This window comes from Panthera uncia, chromosome C2, assembly GCF_023721935.1.
Source record: "Panthera uncia isolate 11264 chromosome C2, Puncia_PCG_1.0, whole genome shotgun sequence".
NCBI lineage: Eukaryota > Metazoa > Chordata > Mammalia > Carnivora > Felidae > Panthera > Panthera uncia.
The window spans coordinates 91915163-91934062 of NC_064810.1; the positions used below are offsets into that span (position 1 = coordinate 91915163).

The 18900-nt window shown below is 43.2% G+C and overlaps 1 protein-coding gene across 3 annotated transcripts in view; it reads right to left on the reverse strand.

Annotated features, from left to right (window-relative positions):
• Window positions 1–18900, reverse strand: part of FNDC3B (fibronectin type III domain containing 3B) — a 363910-nt gene that overhangs the window by 266414 nt on the left and 78596 nt on the right. Inside the window, exon 2 of one of the 3 annotated variants that reach the window (XM_049629594.1) lies at window positions 12936–13074. In XM_049629594.1, coding sequence (XP_049485551.1) covers window positions 12936–13046 — 111 coding nt within the window. In that variant the 5' untranslated portion in view covers window positions 13047–13074. Of the gene's footprint in view, window positions 1–12935; window positions 17267–18900 lie in introns of those variants that run through there. The other 2 variants (XM_049629593.1, XM_049629595.1) reach the window with 2 other exon arrangements.

Consider the following 18900-nt stretch of genomic DNA (forward strand, 5'->3'; position numbering starts at 1 on the left):
GAATTCAAATGAGTTGGGAGGTGAATTTTTAGTGAAAGCCAGAATGTTTCTCAAATATATTCTGGTCTATACTATATAAATATATATATATAATTTTTTTAACTGAATCTGCATTTAATCTTCTCAAAAAAAAGAAAATCTAAAACCAGCCAATTCTCACCTCTGACCAGATTTTGTTTGAGAAACATTCTGGCTTTCCTTAAAAATTCACCTCCCAACTCATTTGAATTCCGGTGTCTGTTCAGTTTCCGTGGATTCAGGCAATAACAGGGACTTTGGAATCCATTCACAGAAGTTCTGAAATCTAAGCCCTTTACGCCTACAAAATGGTTTGAATTACTTGGAAATGCATCTAATTAAGATTATCATAATGAAAGTCAGCAATAAAAAGTAATAAAGTAACACCACAGTATGTGGAAATTTCCTATTAACTGCTCAGAACTCCAGAAGACCCTTCTCTGACCCACAAGCTGCCTTCTCAAAACACACAGGAAGAATTAAACTTGGCCACATTCTCCAAGGAGCATCAGGCATTTGCCTTTTTAAACACTTAAGCAAGTAGCTTGAGAGGTTATCCACCATACATTCCAGGGAAACAGAATTATACAGCTGGATACTTAAAACCATTAAAAAGTTTAAAGAAACTGTCCAGATTTAAGGTTTCAAGACAAACAGACTGAAAAACGCTCTTCAAAAATGCTTTAAGATTTTCCTTTCTAGATCTTAATATCAGAGCTTTGTAAGCAACTGTTGGAAAGCTCAGAGCATTTGTACTCTTAGTCTTGGAATAATGATATCCCCGAGTGCATACACATACCGATCTGTACAAATGAACAGATTATTCCAATTCTTCCCTCATTCTGCACCAAGTCCAAATTCAGGACTGACACTAGTCTCTGCAGACAACGGAGGAAAAATGTGACAAAGATTTTCCAGCCGGCCCCTCCCCTCCTCCTCACCCGCCCTCAGCACATACAAGTACACAGCAGATTCAATGCGCGGCTCTAATTCGGGGCCAGTTTATGCACCATGACATCAGTGCAGTATAATGAGCCAAGTTTAAACTCCATCTGGGACAAATAATGTCCAGGCACACTGTGACTTCTTTTGTTTATATACACTGACTAAATATGTCTTGGTGGTAAATGAACTAACTCTTAAGATTTATTTCCCAAGGCCTCCAAAACAATATTCTGCACCCCTGAAGCAACTCCCTGCCTCCAGTTCTCTTTCCAAGGCTATGCGTAAGTGATTTTTAACAGAACACATGATTTTGAAACATATAATTAACATCTTAAGGAGAGACTAAGTCCAAGCAGCCCTTCATCAATCTGAAACAAAGAAAACGAGGAACTGGCAAGCAAATGGGTGCCGTTTCGTGGCTCGTGGTACAAATACGGCATGACACTTCATTCTGTATTCCCCCTGAGAATCAGAGTAAGCAGAGGTGAGAGATCTAAGGAATGCTCACGGAGCAAAGTGGCCCTTTTCTTTCTCCTTGAAGAATAAACTTGGGGTGTTTTGCGCTTGCAGTTTCGACCTCAGTTAAGAGAAACAATCATAGATTCAGAATGAAAAACAAACAATGTAATAGATTCGAGTCTTACAAGAAGTTGTTAGATTTCTTCAGACACAAAAAAACTGTGCCTCTGGGGTGATGTAATTTTTGAATGAAAACGAAAGGCCGGGTTTGGGAGGAAAAGAGGGCAGACAAAAAGGTCATCTCCTTGCTCCTAGGGACAAGGAACCCCTGCTTCCCTTCTTTGGTCACCACTGTCTCTGTCCACAGCTGTGACCCCAGAGGGAACCACGCCTCTGCTGCAAATCTCAGGGAAAGAACTATCCCCCTAAGGAAAGAAAGGGAGGGGCTCTGGTGATCTGGGCCTAAGATGACTTCACTCCCAACTCCTCCTCCAGGCCTAAGACACCACCACTACCACGTGGCCTGCAAGCTTCAGAAGCTCTAGGCCCAGAATCACTGCCACCTTCCAGAGCTGGTGTGAACATCATCATATAAGATAACAGGAATACTCTTCCCAATGAACTTTATCGTGGACTATCAGGTAAAACTGGTCCCAGGTCTCTCCCAACTGTTTACCTGAACAAGAAGACAATGAGACATCCCTAACCCAAGCAACTCTACACCCTTTTCGAAAGGTAGGTTCTAAATGGGTTCAAATCCAGCTACAGGTACTGAACCTTTTTTGCCACCAGTTCTGTCTGGAAAAATGATCAGCACCTTACAGGGTGTATGATTACTGGATGAAAACGATGTATGTAAGCCCCTAGCACCAACTCCCCCGGGCACCTAAGAAGCCCTCAGGCAGTTATCATTCACCCCCCTCCTCCAGCACAAAGGGAACAAAGAAATCAAAATATCAAAAGCCATTGTTTCCAACAATTCAACAGACGGCCCACTAAGAAAGATCCACTCCACCATAGTGGAGACCAAAAGCCTTCTGGTGATCAGTAAGCTTACAAAGTAACATTTAAGATTGAAGTAAATGCCAAAAACTCAGATACTCAGAATTCTTTCAATGTCAAATATCTGACCTTTAATGAATCTTTTACACTGTTAAGGCACTGAAATCTCTGGAAAAGGCAAACTTACAGAATCTTTTATCCCATACTTGCCCCTTAGTGTTGGAGTAATCAATACAGAAGGAGCCTCTGTAACAAAGCTCCGGTCCAAAGGCGGAGCATGTAAAGCTGGTGTACGTAGTGCCTACCTTCTGGTCTCCCGAAGAGAGGCTCTTCGAAGTCCCAAGGCAGCTTGAAGAAGCAGTGATGTGCGAAGGCCGCCAATAAAAAAATGGGAAAACTCTTCAGTGCCTGACCTTGAGGAAACGACTTTAAAAATGAGAACATGGGAGCGCCTGGGTGGCTCGGTCCGTTGAGCGTCCAGCTCTTGGTTTCGGCTCAGGTCAGGATCCCAGGGTTGTAAATGGAGTCCCTAATCAGACTCCACACTGAGCATGGAAGCTGCTTAAGATTCTCTCTCTTTTCCCTCTCCCTCTGCTCCTCCCTAGCTCATGAGCTCACTCTCTCTAAAAAACTAAATAAATAAATAAGAGACAATGGAGACTCCTGAGAAGTAAATTGGATGTGAACCCCCACCTACTAAGGGATAATGTCCTCTATCACCCAACTCCACCCTCAGTGGATTCCCTGGGTCTTTAAAATAGGTATTATTCACAGACAGGGTATACATAAGCCTAAGGTCTGATTTCCCATCACAACCCCCAAAAGAAACCTATGGCTGCCATTCCTTCGTAATTCCTAGTATATTCACATTTTATATTACTTTTATTTTCAGTCATGACTGAAGTCACCAAATAAATCATCAACAGAACAGTCATTCCAAAAAGATACTCTTCATATGGACTTTTTGCAAGGTAAGGAGAAGAAAGATGGGTCTCAAACAGGCCCATTCTGACAATGCAAAACAAAAAGTAAAACGGTGAAATCAGGACAGATGTATGAGGTACACGACTCTGGCTGGTTCAGCTACCGAACAACATCGCTGAGCAAAGCACATGCTTCAGTGTGTCAGAGTTTCTCCCATAAGCTAGAACTCAACATTCCCACAAAGACCAAAGAAATTTCTGTCTGAAGTAGTAACACACTTCAGTCGGTGCTGAATTTTTCTAACTACTCAGAAAACACAAGAACATTTTAACGATACCTCTTAAAAATTAAGTCATATAACATAACTAGGTAACAAGCGCAAGTCCGTTACTCTCCAAATCTAAAGTTTGGCTCACATGATTTAATTTCCATGTCTTGAAAATAATAGCAATGGAACCCTGATGACAGCTTTACTGACATATATACTTTCACGTCAACCTGCCCCCAAAGCTAGACAGTCCGCTCCAGCTCTGTGCTGTCTCCATTTAACTGCCCAATTATTTGCCAAGCAGAAACCCTTAGCAAAGGAATTTTCTAAATGGAGGCTGTCCACTTTATCCAAACGCACACCTACTCTACCGCAAGGAGCAAGAAATGGGCAATAAAGAGTGGATCCAGGAGAGGCAGGGTCAAATTATTCCAATTAATGATCACGCCAAACACACCTGCTGCCCATAAAACACATTCCCTTCCAGCAATGATCTGATCTGATGGTCGCCTATTAAGGAAAAAGGCCCAGGGCAGAGAAGCAATAGCGACGTAGGAATGAACACGAAAATGGCACACGAATTCTGTTTTTTCTGGAGGCCCACTACAGTTCAGCTTCAGTTTATTCGAAACGTAGAGCTGGCTGGAAAATTACTAAGAGGCACCTAATTCTGGCCAACCCCAATTTAAATGGGGAAATAAATGGAGTCTGAAGGTAGCTAAACCCAGAATTGTAACCTAGTTACAATACTGTTGTCACTTGAGCAACTGGCTTCTCGGTAGGCTGTTTAATTTTTACATAAGCATTTGGAACGTAAAGATTCATGTTACTAATTTTATGCAGCTTGCTCACTATTGTCTTGTATATATCATTTCTATATAATCTTACTTTTAAAATCAATCGTTTGAACAAAAAAGAGAAAAGTCTGCCAACATGAAAATGGCTATATGCAAACATATGTCTTAACACATGCAGACGGATCTTTGCTTCCTCTGTGTGTGTATATATATTATTTTTACTGCACTGTGTGATACAGCAATGGCTGTCACGTCACATTTAACATGACACATACACATTTGCAAAAGAAAATAGACATTAGAGGTCGGAAAACTATCATATTTAATCTTATCCAAGGAGAAAGTTAATAAAGAAATGGTACGAAATGCCCCATCTAGGTAATAACCAGGAAAAGTCTGCTTTGAAAAGATTCTATTTCAATAAGTATTTAAGGAAGCCTCAATTCTTGGAGACTGAAAAGCAAGATTATAAACACAAGTATCTGCATCTCTGCCCTTGGAACGATGATAGCTTGCATCTGTGTTTAATGTCCCTAACTGGTCTGTAAACAGTAAAAACCAAGGCGCCGGGTTGTTCCTTCTGCCCTTCCGATGCTTTGGGGAGCTCTCAATGTGGCAATGATTGGGGGCCCAAGTTCTGCTCACCGAAAAGCAGAGGCCAAAGAAAACAATACGTGGGTCCTAACTTGTAAGACATTTAATTGAAACCCTCCCACAAAGCCAGGTGAACCAAAGCCCACAGCAGTTCATTTCACAAGTCGTAAGTAGAAAACTAAGAGGCTGAAAATCACTTCGTAAGTAGGATACAAAAATGAGTGTGCCTGAAAAATCAAACATTTTTGCTCTATTTAAAACATGAACTGCGTGAACACAGGATGCAATTTCAAAGGTAAAAAGGTTGACAGTTTCCAGGTTCCAACTCGGATGGCCATAGCACCCGGGCGAGGGCGGAAACCGAGTGAGGTGGACAGAGTGGGGCCTGAGAAAGACGGTCCCCATCTAACGCGGGCAGTTGCCATTTTCTGCCAGTCATTGTTGCCAAGTGGGAAGACCAGCCCAGTGTCATCAGATCTTCTGGGATTTCCAGATACATAGAAAGATCCAGAATTTTATGTAAATCTTCCAATTTTTAAGTACCGGCAACCTAATTATTTTTTCAATAATTGTATCAATTACAAAGACGGGGGGTGTGGAGGAGGCCTGTATGACAGATGCAACAAGTAGCCTGTTTTCAAGCCCTGGTTTAGACGAATTAAATTTGTTCATTTCACTCATCCTTCACCCATTCTGAAGGATTTACCGAGTGCTACCTCAGACGCCAGGCGTGGTGTGAAAAAGAGACACGGTCCCTGCTCTCCTGGAGTTTACAGTGCAGCCAGACGGTCAAACATTGCAGTAAACTGAAAACAGTCATAATGTTAAAACCACCGTAGAGTTTAAAATTGCCGTTGTTTTGTAATGCAACTTACCCACTCCAGTGTTCTCCCTTAATCCTCTCCTTTTTGAAGGCAGCTCAATTTCTCCCATTTGAAGGATACGGCCTACGTTTTGTCTCATTATTATTGCCTTTGGCTAATTAAATTCTGAAGTGTCTCTCAACCCAGACAGCTCAGAGCTGTCATAATTACATGTCATATGCTGTAATTATCGTGGGTGCCACATATAACAACAGCCTCTGATAATATAGCATCAACATTTTCCTTTATGAGACAGAGATTATGCATAGGCTATGACTTTTCAGAAGCCTTTGTAGTGAGCGAAATTGGCAAACCTAAGGCAGAGAGGATTGTCAAACCAGACCACAGACCTGGATAAACTCACACCTTTTTTTTTTTTACAGCTGAAAGCAGGCCCTCAGAAGCAGGGGTGGCTGCCTGTGCTGCTGGAAGGTAGCTCTGGGGGAGAGGTGCCCCCACTCTGCATCTCTATGGGGTCAGTAATTCTGAAGGACATCATGGGACGCACAGCCACACTGGATGCATCGGAGGACAAAAAGATGCACTGACAAGAACACTGAAGAGCAAAGTCGCCAGAAAAGAGAGGGTAGAATGTGCAGATGCAGTTTGGAGCAACGCTGACATTAGCCCTCCCCTGAATATACTATCCCTACAGAGCAGCATCACTTCATAAAACAGAACCCGATTACCTGATATGCAAAGCTGAGTAACAGTCCCAGACTTCGCTTCAAGTGAGGTGTCTGTTCAGGCTCAGCCTCCCCACAGACACTCTTCCTAGCCAGGTCGGTCTTCCTGCCCGCCTATTCCACTCCCGGTCCACCCCTCCCCTGCGCTCCCAGGGCACGGACGTATTCTGCAATCCAAGCACTTCTCCTGTGGCTCTACACATGTATAAATACAGCCTCTTTATTTTGGTAAACCACGTTTTGCTCCCCAACTCGATCACTCCTTCCTTCAGGGCCAGAACAGTCACATTCATCTTTGCATTGCCAGCACCTACCAGCACCTAGGGCAACGCTGGGACAGAACACATGGGACAAATACTTATTAAAACGAACAAATACAGGGGCGCCTGGGTGGCTCCGTCGGTTAAGCGTCCGACTTCAGCTCAGGTCATGATCTCACGGTCTGTGAGTTCAAGCCCCACATCGGGCTCTGTGCTGACAGCTCAGAGCCTGGAGCCTGTTTCCGATTCTGTGTCTCCCTCTCTCTCTGACCCTCCCCCATTCATGCTCTGTCTCTCTCTGTCTCAAAAGTAAATAAATGTTAAAAAAAAAAAAAAAAAAAAAGGGGGGCGCCTGGGTGGCGCAGTCGGTTAAGCGTCCGACTTCAGCCAGGTCACGATCTCGCGGTCCGTGAGTTCGAGCCCCGCGTCAGGCTCTGGGCTGATGGCTCGGAGCCTGGAGCCTGTTTCCGATTCTGTGTCTCCCTCTCTCTCTGCCCCTCCCCCGTTCATGCTCTGTCTCTCTCTGTCCCAAAAATAAATTAAAAAAAAAAAAAATTAAAACGAACAAATCTATTACTGAGTCACTCCTTAAATTCAGTCGTAAATCCTACCCTCTCTCTCCTCCTTTCTACCCCAAATCTCCAAGAAAAGATGACCGCAGTCCCTTGACACCTGCGGCGTTGTTATGTGTGAGGGGTAGAGAGAACTTGGATGGCAGCTTGCGGTAACCATTTTCTTTCAACATCTGTGCACAACTTGTGCACTTCTACACCTGGATGCCGAAGAGTCTGCCCTGAGACCCAGCTGCCCCACGCTGAGTTTCCCAAACCCAACGCTTGACCAACCTACCTCTCTATCTTTGACCCGAGCCCCAGCCTCTAAATAGGATTCTATCGTAAAAAGAGCTGTTATGTAACGTTGCTCAGCAATAATAGCTGCAGCCTCTATTTTCACCACCGGTCCCATTCTCATTTGAGTATCTTTCTGTTTCCCGGGCAAACTTCCCAAGAACTGTTTATCCATTTGTCTCCGCTGTACTGATTGTAAAACACTCTCTGTGTCTCCCTGACACGGTGGCTATCAGGATATTTAAAGAGTAAACCTGCATGGTAAGAGGATTTGAACCACTGAATGCACGAAGGGAAGCCATCAAGGAAAAGTTATTAAGAAGACATCAACCAGAACAGAAAGGGTCACTGGATTAGGAGGAAAGGCACATTTGATGTAAAAGACACGCCGATGACGAGCACCATCTGAACGTGGAAAGTTTTAATATGTTTAACGTGCTGTCTGGAAATGTGTACTCAAAAGAATGCTCCAGGAAATCTCTGGCTGTGTATTCTGTCTAGTGGAAACAAAGGCTTTCGAAAAGAAGAAATAAAAGGGGGGGGGGGGCGGCGCAGGGAACTCAGTCTTGATAAAATGACATGCTGAATGCTGATCAAAAGGAACAGGCAAAGTCAAGAGAACTATGGACACGGCTGAGGTACTTTAACCTGTCTTCCAGGGCAAGCCTGTTTACAGGTTATCCTGAACTGGAAGGAGAAACAAACTTTCTGTTTACATTTAAGGAGATCTACTTCCTGAAGAAGAGGCATTAAGAACACTCATTAGCAATTAATACTGTGCAAGCTTAAAGCGGGGCGGGGTAGAGAAAGACATAAGAAATATAACATGGCTACCAAACATTTGCTAGTTTCCCTCAAAGAACAGTAGGACAGAGGGGCATCTAACCCATCCCCACTGACCCCTTCATGAACACATATATGAGAAGAGTCACCAACAACACGAGAATATAAAGAGGCATTCCACCATCCTCTAGGTTACAAGTGTCACAGATTAAGTTAGCAAATCAGCAAACTCTATGTTAACACTTCTGTTCTCAACCTAATGGTTTCCTTATTTAAACCCTGGTGACTGCTGTAATTCTTTTTTTTTTTTTTTTAATGTTTATTTATTTTTGAGAGCAAGAGAGACAAGAGTGTGAGTAGGGGAGGGGCAGAGAAAGAGAGGGAGACACAGAATCCAAAACAGGCTCCAGGCTCTGAGCTGTCAGCACAGAGCCTGACGCAGGGCTCAAACTCACAAACTGTGAGATCATGACCTGAGCCGAAGTCGGGCACTCAACCGACTGAGCCACCTAGGCACCCCTGACTGCTGTAATTCTTCAGAAATTATTAAAATATTAAACCAATAGAAAAAGTTGGAAATTGGGCTGAGGCTTACTCTTTTGTGCTTAAAACTAGCTATTACATTACCTCTAAAATATGCTAATAGTCTCTAACAAAGGTAGTTAAATTTATATACCATAGGTTCTGAAAATGTTTGCACCAATATTCTGATTATTGATGGGCATTCACTATAATTGATATGGTCATACACAAAAACTCAGGTCAGGAAACCTGATTTTTAGAACACAAGAATAGTATGCTGGCAGGCATATTAAAAGAAGCAAACTTTATTTAGCTATGCTGATCTATTCAGAGGTAGAATAAATTATAGTGACAGAAACAGAGATACTTTATTTAGAAAACAACAGTTCAAAATAAAGCTGCTCCCATTTCAATCCTAGGTAGATATCCAAGAGTAATGAAAATATACATCCACACAAAAATTTGCACACAAATGTTCACAGGAGTACTATTCATAATGGGCAAATAGTGGAAACGACCCAAATGTCCATCCACTGATGGACGAACAAAATGTAATATATCCACGTGATGCCAGTACAAAAGGCATAACGTATCGATACATGCCGCTACACAGATGAACCTTGAAAAGGTTACGCCAGGTGGAAGAAGCCAGCCACAATGGGCTACATATAGCACGAGTTCATTTACATGAAAGGTACAGAACGGGCAAATTACCTACAGAAAGAGAAGGTAGATTAGTGGTCGCCTGGGAATATGGGGAAGAAAGGCCTGGGAAGTGACTGCAACCGGGTTTCTTTGTATCATGATTAGAAGGTTCTAAAATTGTGGTCATGGTTGTTCAATTCTGTGACTGTAGCAAATTCCAGTGAATTGTGTACTTTAAATAAGCAAATTACATGGCATGTGGATTATATCTCAATGAAGCTGTTACATAAGCAAAGCTGTTAAGTCGCCTCGGTCCACACTCCATGTTTACCATTGTTCCTGTTCATTTTTTAGTTGCTAATATATAGTTTTCTTACATCTTCAATGATAGTGAGGGTGGCTTTTCATTTTAAGAAAAGAATCATCTTTTTCCTGCTACCTCTATAAAATGACCAAAGTTTCAAGCTTTGGATCATGAAAATTAACAGTGTCTCTTATTTCGAGAGCCAGAGTAGGGCCGCGTATCTTGCCAAGGACCCGTACTAACTAAATCCAGAAACCATCAGTACAAAACTCAGGAGGAGGAGGCCTGTGGGGACTGAGGAGCTTTCTCATAACTGTGGTGGTTCTTTTGCATATACGGAAATGTTTAGAATGTCCTCTGCACAGCTGCAAAGTATTAAGAATGCTATAAACACACACACACAAGGTAAGCCTCCCCATACACGCTCCCGGCAGAAATGCAGAGGCACAGCCCCGTGGCCACTGGGCAGCTCTTTAGAATGGTAGAATTGGAGAGGAGTCTCAAGGGCTGCCTCCCTCAAAATGTCACCCCCACGCGCCTGCCAGGCAGCGCCTGCAACGTCCATCACTTAAGTCAGCCCTGTGTCTCCAAAAGGTCCACGTTGAGATGAAAAGGTGTTGCCTCAGAGGGACAGCGCAGTAAAAGCCTTCAAAAGCATTAGTAGGGCTTTCCGTGAGGAGAGAGCTCTCGCAAACGAGCCTGGAGCCTGCTTCAGATTCTGGGTCTCCCTCTTCTGCCCCTCCCCCGCTCAATTCTGTGTGTGTGTGTGTGTGTGTGTGTGTGTGTGTGTGTGTGTCTGTCTGTCTCTCAAAAATAAACATTAAAAATTTTTTTTTAACCAAATAAAATAAAAATGTGATTTGATACACCAAAATTATGAAGCAGCTTCTACCTGGAGCTGAGGTAGACACACAGAGCAGCGAAATGCCGCATGGCCTGAGGACGTCATAGTCTTTTCAGGCTCTGGTCGTTTCTAGGTACAAAAAAGTTTACTTCTAAAGAAAGAATTAGAAAACTCTGTGTGCTAGATTTCATAAACTACAAGAGTTGTGTTCTGTGCAGACTGAATCACAGCAATGAGGAAGGAATCATCAAAACACATAAATGGTGCACAGTAGTAACAGCACGAGTAGGTGGCCTCGGGTCTCCCAGGTACACACGTGCAAACAGGAACTAGGTGACGATACTGAGTCCCAAGATGCGTTCCAAGTTGAGTCGCATTTGAGCACCTTGGGGTTTTTTAAACCTTTTAATTAGTGAGAAGGGAGACCAGACACTGCACCTTGAACCATTCATGGCACTCTGGAGATCTTCCCGTGAGCAGATCAGGCGGAGAACGATGAAGAGGCTAAGGACTAAAGCCAGAAGGCTGCCGGGCCATGGCCCTTCACTCGGATTTTATTCCGGGTGTCACAGGACAGCTCTGAGCAGGGCACTGACGTGATGCATGTGTTTTTTAGCAACTCTCTCCAACGAGGGCGGTGTGGCAAATACCTTCTGTGGCAAAAATAAAAGCAGAGAGACCAGTGAGAGGAACTGTCCTCCCTGGTGAGAGACGTCGGCTTGGAGTCCAGTGGTGGGAGCGGAAATGAAGTGGACGTGGCAAATTATGGTTTCAGCAAGTGGTCCTGAGATGAAGCCAACAGGCCTTGCTGACAGGCTGGGGAGAGGAGGGTAGCAGGTCCAAGTGAAGACGTTGGGGTTGAGGAGCAATGGAGCTAAGGGGGCCGAGGCTGTGCTTAGAGGAGACCTGCCACGAGGGAGCCGAGACAGGAGGTGGTAACTGGGAAGGGCTGTGGAGTCAAGAGAGAGGCTCCGGCTTTGTTGGGTGGGGGAACGGGGTGGCTGTTTGTGCGTTTGAGGTAAAAGACACCACGGTGTGTTTAGTGGCAATGATCCAGCACCGAGAGAGAGAGACTGAAGAGTCAGGAAGGGAGATGCCTGTATCAGAGGTGAGAAGGGGTGAAATTCACTCAACCAACAAACGTTTACTGAGCACCATTAGATATTCTTTGTTCTTGAGAGGGTCACAGTCTAAAGAAGAAGAAAGTAATATAAATAAATGAGGCAGCAAAGTAAGATCCAATAGAGGCAGAGATGCCGCATGAATGGGCTATGATAGAGAAAGGGTGTTCCTGTACCGGGGAAGATTGCGGGGAGGGGAAATGGGCATGTACTCCCATCACCTGAATGGCTGTCTAAAACTCACTTGAATCATTGACAGAGTTTGGGTAAATACTTTTCAAGCAATTGTTCCCAATTCTACTTTTCCTAAGACAAAAACTTTCACGCTTCTAAAGAACGGCACAAAGACAAATGCTATTTATCTAATAGAAGACTAAGCAGACCCGGTTTTTGTGGTCAATAAAAACAATGTGTTATCAGAACAGCTCATCTAATAATTTCCTTACAGTTTTACTTACCACTTAAATCTCTCTCTTCCCAAGCGTTACATGAACGAGTTCAGAAACATCTTTTCTACTCGGTAGCATTCAATAATACTGACAAAGAAGTTTTACAGGAAAGAAGTACCATCATCTTCTGAGCAGCAGGCTCTATGTATGGAAGGGAGGCCCCAGAAGCCAGAGTGGGTTCACATGGGCCTGTGCATCTTGCCCAGGTCACTCACGCCCTGTGTGAGATCAAAACCTGACCCTCCCTCTGAGTGTCCTGCTCTGGCCAACCAGGCAAACCAGTCAAGCATAATATAGGACATGAATAAACAGACATTTTATTCCAAAGACTTGTACATATTTTCAAAATGATTCATTTCCAAAATCAGACATTTTTGTGACGCTTCACCAGGAATACTAACTGAATGAGATCAGATTTGCTGTTCTCAGAAAACACAATGGGATATTTTTTGAAAGCATACAGTAATTCTACAACAGCACCGCCTACCTCCGGAACTATTAATGTTCAAAATCACAGATACTGAATCTCAAGCAAAAACAATGACTGAGCTAATGTTTTGCACTCAGACAACTGTACTTAAATTCCCCTCTTGCTGCACCAACCTGCTGGGCTGCATCTCCATTCACCAAGTGAGGCATCATGGCGACCTCTCCGTTCAGCAATGGTGGCAGTTCCAGAGGGATTTGGTCGGTCATCATCATTGTGACGTACATTCATGGAGAATTTCCCTCAACTGGCTTCCTGCAAAAGAACCACCATCTTTTAAAAAGGACTCAGGACCCCGAAAAGTCATCTCTAACAAGTCAGCAATTTAAGTGCACTGTGATGAAGTCAAGCTGAAAATCAAATCATTGTAATCACAGAGTGCTGCATTATTTTTTTTAGTATTTGTTTTTGAGAGACAGACAGAGCACAGGCAGGGAAGGGGCAGAGAGAGAGGGAGACACAGAATCTGAAGTAGGCTCCAGGCTCTGAGCTATCAGCCCAGAGCCCCACGTGGGGCTCGAACCTATGAACCGTGAGATCATGACCTGAGCCAAAGTTGGACGCTAACTGACTGAGCCACCCAGACGCCCCTAGAGCACTGCATAATTGTGTCAGTCCCCAAGAAGGGTAAAGCAAAAGCAAGAAAACAGCCTAAACTAGGAGACCACAGACTTGAGTTTCCAAGCAGCTATGTGAACATAACCTCCTAAACCTAGACTTCGTCTTTTAGTTATAATTTTTTAAAATATATGAATAATAGCAACTACCCTGCCCCAGGGATCTTTTTGGATCTAAAACTAGACAAAACTGTGAGAAGGTCAAGTGTCAAACAAAAACTGGTGGTATCATTATCTTTAATTACAGAAAACAAGGCCAAAGAGGATGACCTATAAAAACAGGTGTTCCCTTTCATTAAGATCAAAGTACTGTTCATAAGCAGTTAATCCAAGCAAGTTAACAAAGGTTATACTGCAATTGTTACAATTTCTGACCTTGCCATTAATTTGGTAATTAATCATGTTCTAATTATCTCTCTCTCGTCATTTCCTTGAATTGAATTTAACCTGCTGTGTATTTATATCTTTATCGCTGTGGAGATCTTGAACTTCCCCACATCCCAGACAGAACCCAAGGCACCTTGTGCAGTGTAGGGCTGAAAGGCAGACTACCTTGCTTCACGGAATAAATGATTTTCAAACAAGTACTCAAAACAGTACAAAGTGCACTCTCATTCCAAAATGGTACTTGGTACCAATAATTAGCTTTCCAATACAATAGTCGGAAAAACAATAACAAATTCCTATACAGAATTATAATTTGTTCTTTCAGAAGTATTTAAACATCCTTCACTTATGCCTAAAAATTTATGGCACAAAAAGTTTAATAGCATGTGCAAGGAAGAGACAACAAATACATGCATTCAAGTCCATTCAGAAATAAAGCCACACAAACTTTTTGTCATTCATAATAAAGTCCTCCCAAATATCAAATGCAAGGATATTTGATCAATGAACACTTTAATACTCAATGTCTAAACCAGGCAAAACTGTGGGACAAATCCTTTAATGACTGTCTCAAATCTGTCCCAGATGGGTATGCCAGAAAACAAATATTTTTCTCATTCTAAAACCCCTCCATTCTGAACATTAAATATACTTCCCTCTCCCACAATCCCACCCAAAGAAAATCCTTCTCTGGAAGTATCAAATGATGCATAAAAGCCACCCAAGAGATTGTAAACTTTTTTATTTTAAATAGGTAAAATTTTACACTATTCATTATAACCCCATTTGGAGAAACTAATTATTTTAAGCACCAAACAACGAAGTCTTGTCCCAACTAAGGAAGCACATTCTATAATAACAGGTCTTATAATTCAGTGTTAATAGTACCATCATGCTGTTTTATGAGGCAATTACTCAGTTCCTAAGCAAATAAAGGTACAAAACCCAAAGCCCAATAGTTTATCCTGATGAAGGAAACAGATTCTTGCTCAATAAAATTAACTAAGGTAATCCCATTGACACTGTCATGACATCACCATTTGAGTAGGTCGAACGATGGAGAACTGATGTCCATGTCAATTGTATTCCTAATATACTTAATCCTACTAGTGCATGAGGAAAGGCCAGCTACTTTCTCCAGACTGCTGATATTACACAGGCTTGTTTCTTAAGTGGAATGTTTCACTTCACGTTTCTTCTGAACTGCAGGTTGGATAAACAGGGCAGTAATTTACATCAGGGGTCTGACTATGAAGCCTCTGGGGTGAAGAAGCACTCTCCTCTATCTTTTCTTCACTCCTCCCCAGGAAGACTTCCAAGGCACTTGCTGGCACAGATTATGGCTCTGTCTTCTCTCCCTTCCCTGCTAAAGCAGTGAGGGGCCAAAGCCCTTCGCCACGCAAGCAGTCCCCGGTCATGTCACACGCGAGCACAAGGATGGAACCTGCACCTTTTTTCTCACCCAATGAGGCAGCAGGAGCAAACCAACTTCAGGGCCTGCCGGTAGGTCCCTGCAGCCTGGAGGTCCCGCCACTAGGCCAGAGAACAGTAAATGATGATGGGGGGATAGGAGGAGGAGGGAGGCCAGGACTGAGGTCCTTAGTCAGGACCTGCTTTGGGCTAAAGCTATTTATGCTCCACTGGTCCAACCCAGCTGCCTGATTTTCAGTATTTGGGGTTGAGACACAAATCCAATTCACCAGTGCTATTTTATTCCTATTTGTCACTGTCTCTTGGGGATAACGGCAGGTACTGGGTAGCAGGAGACAGTTGTAATCCGACACAAAATTCAAGCGTTCCTGGCCCGCTGGCCCTAATACCAAAGAATATCTCAACACCAACATTATATCTTGCAGTGACAGTTCCAACGGAAGAAAGCTCCTGCTTGGTGCCATGTTAAACAATGGGACTCGTTATTAACAGGAGATAGCAATCCTGTCTTGCCAGGTAACGCTCTTAAGCACAGATGTCAGTTCCAAATTATGGAGTTAAACTCTAGGCTCTGCAACTCTGGGATCAGGGGAGAGACCTGAGGCCCACACGGGTTTTATAGACAGATGTAGGATGAGAGCCCAGAGTTGCAAAAACACCCAAGGAAACCCAAGTCCACCGGCAAAAAGAGGTAAGTGGCATTTGCTTTTGAAAACTGTACAGGCAATTCTGGTAATGCAACTATTCTATAAAGAAAAAAGATGCCTGAATCCTTTTTTTTTTTTTCTTTCCCCCCTACTACAATGGATTGTCTACCTCACAGATGTATAGTGGTTATTGCAGACTGCGGAGGGGAGCAGGGGAGGGGAAGGCAGGAGGAACGGCACATAAAATAAAGTCAACTATACGACCATCACTCAGATGGCAATCAGTGAGAATTTATAAACATCAGACACTCCTACTGTCTAAACTCAACCACACTATTAATCATGGAGGAAAATGGAAGGATGAATATAATGCATACAAAGCCACTGTGAACCCTGGCACAGAGTCTCCCTTCTCCATAACCAAAGCTGCTGATCGATCCTCTTTTTTCCTAGGCCACTGGCTTGCTAAAAGCCGACGTCTGTTTTCTAATCTCTGAGTTTTAGCAGAGATAAACCAGACTTTATCCTGAGTGGAATATTAGGTAAGAGATTCATCGAGGTGAGGTGGTACACACAGCCAGCAATATTTAAATTCCCATTTCTAGGCTCCATACGCATACGTAGGAGAGTTTCATTTGCCTGAAATGCAAGAGATATATGGAAATAAGCAGTAAGTTATCTCTAAGCAAGATAATGCCCAGGGCACCTGGGTGGCTCAGGTCATGATCTCGAGGTCTGTGAGTTCGAGCCCTGCCTCGGGCTCTGTGCTGACAGCTCAGAGCCTGGAGCCTACTTCAGATTCTGTGTCTCCCTCTCTGCCCCTTCCCCGCTCATGCTCTGTCTCTCTCTCTCTGTCAAAAATAAATAAACATTAAAAAAAAAAAAAAAGATAATGCCCAGCTATTTAGCAAGGAAACCACCTCCAAGTTGTCCCTTAACATTATGACGGAATACAATTTAGCATCACAGACTGAAGGATAAGCGAAAAGGCAAGAAGGGGACTTTAAGAAAAATGAAAACCACAGATGCAAAACATAAAATAGGATACACACTAGTACCTTTTTGGTTATTTCCCAGTGATGAGGAAATATGTAGCAAGTTTCCCCAATACAAAATGCGAAGTCAAATATTCAGGTATTAAAGTGGGAAAACCACACTGCCATTAAACATTGACAGTTAAAGAAGGTTTAAGTCCGGGGGCGCCTGGATGGCTCAGACGGATAAGCAGTTAAGCATCCATCTTCGGCTCAGGTCATGATCTCACAGCTTGTGAGCTTGAGCCCCACATCGGGCTGTCTGCTGTCCGCACAGAACCTGCTTCAGATCTTGTCCCCTCTCTCCCTCTCTCTCCCTCCCCTGCTCGCACTCTCTTCCTCTCTCAAAATAAATACTTCAACTTAAAAAAAAAAAGAAGGTTAAGTCCGGCCAGAAGACTTGGGAAGGCTTACTAGGTCATCAATCATTCAGTCGATCAGCTCCTGAAAAAGTGAGTCTCCTGTGTTTGGACTGGTAACCCAAATAAACTGCACCGGTCCTCCATTTGAACAGGTGTGCCTCAACCCCACCGCTCTGAGGAGACCCATGTGACATACCCAAGAGACCCCATATGACTTTTTAATGGAATGAAAAGATGAAGCAATAAATGTGGAAGGCTTACTACCCAAACAGTTGACCATGAGGACCAAAACTTACTCTATTTGCAATAACTGTGGATGGAAAGTCACACATCTTCATTACAGAGAAGGCTGGCCATAACTTTAGTTTTTCTCAGGGATGTGGGGTCACTGTTCACAACAATACTGTCTGCAATCACAAGGTGATGTGTTAAGGAGTTACTGAAGCATTTTGACCTTGTACGCAGAGAAATTCATGCCTACTTTTTGGGTTTTTTCCTCTTTCTCATTAGGCAACACTGCAGACCATCCCTCCTCACATTTCAGGACCGTATCCTAAATTTGCTGTCTTACCTCTTCCCTGGGCTCCTTAGGAAGCCAGACTGCTAGTCATGTACACGAGTAGAAAGGAACAGTCTCTGTGGGGTCACTGAAGCTCCCCTATGTGCCTTGTGCCACCTTCCTTGACCATTTGCTGATTATCAGCTCTAAGAGAAGCTGAATGGCCAGATGTGTGATCTCTGGAAAACTGAGCTGTAACTGTTTTTTATTTGAGTCAGAAAGTCTCGTGACAAAACATTCATTTTTCTGGTCTGGGTTCTTTCTCCCCTAGACAAATGTGTATCCGGGCTGGCCAAATGGATCACGGAACTCAAGTATTTCAGACAAGGCTGTACCACATTCACACCGTCCCCTTCACACACAACAGAGTTCTTGCAAGGATCTCATTCTTTAGACCACTACCCTTTACAAATAAAGAATAAATGTGCTGCAAGACTAATGAGAATTAAAAAATGGAAAATGGATGCTCTCTATTACAATGCTTTTTTCTAATCCTCTGAATTTACTTACTTACTTAGTTAGTTAGTTATTTATTTATTTATTTATTTATTTATTTATTTATTTATTTATTTATTTATTTTTACGCAGGGCCCCAAGGTTTCACTCCTGTTCTTTATTTTGTTCTTACCCATACCCATGCTTCCATTTCAAAGAATTCGGTAACAACCACAGGCCTTCACAACCTCTCCCCCTAACCACACATCCTAACACTAAAACCACAAGTGCTTCATGCCCAGCTAGTTCTCGTCTTCTGACTGACAGGGGAGGGATGCCACACGAGCACTTGTGGTTAACTTCCCCCTCTCCTGCGAGAGCCAGTCGTTTGCCACCTTGATTACCTGCTAGCAAGGCCCAGCACTAGGGAAGAAGTCCTGAGCTAACAGCAGGGGTGGGGGCTGGGCGCTCTGAGAAACGAACAGATCCTCACTGTTAGTTAAGACATTTAACTCCATCCAAATATGCCCCAAAGCTTTTAAAGAACACCTTATTTTAAAAGAATATTACAAAAGGTCTTCAGTTTTTACATTACTCTAGGCAACTGGC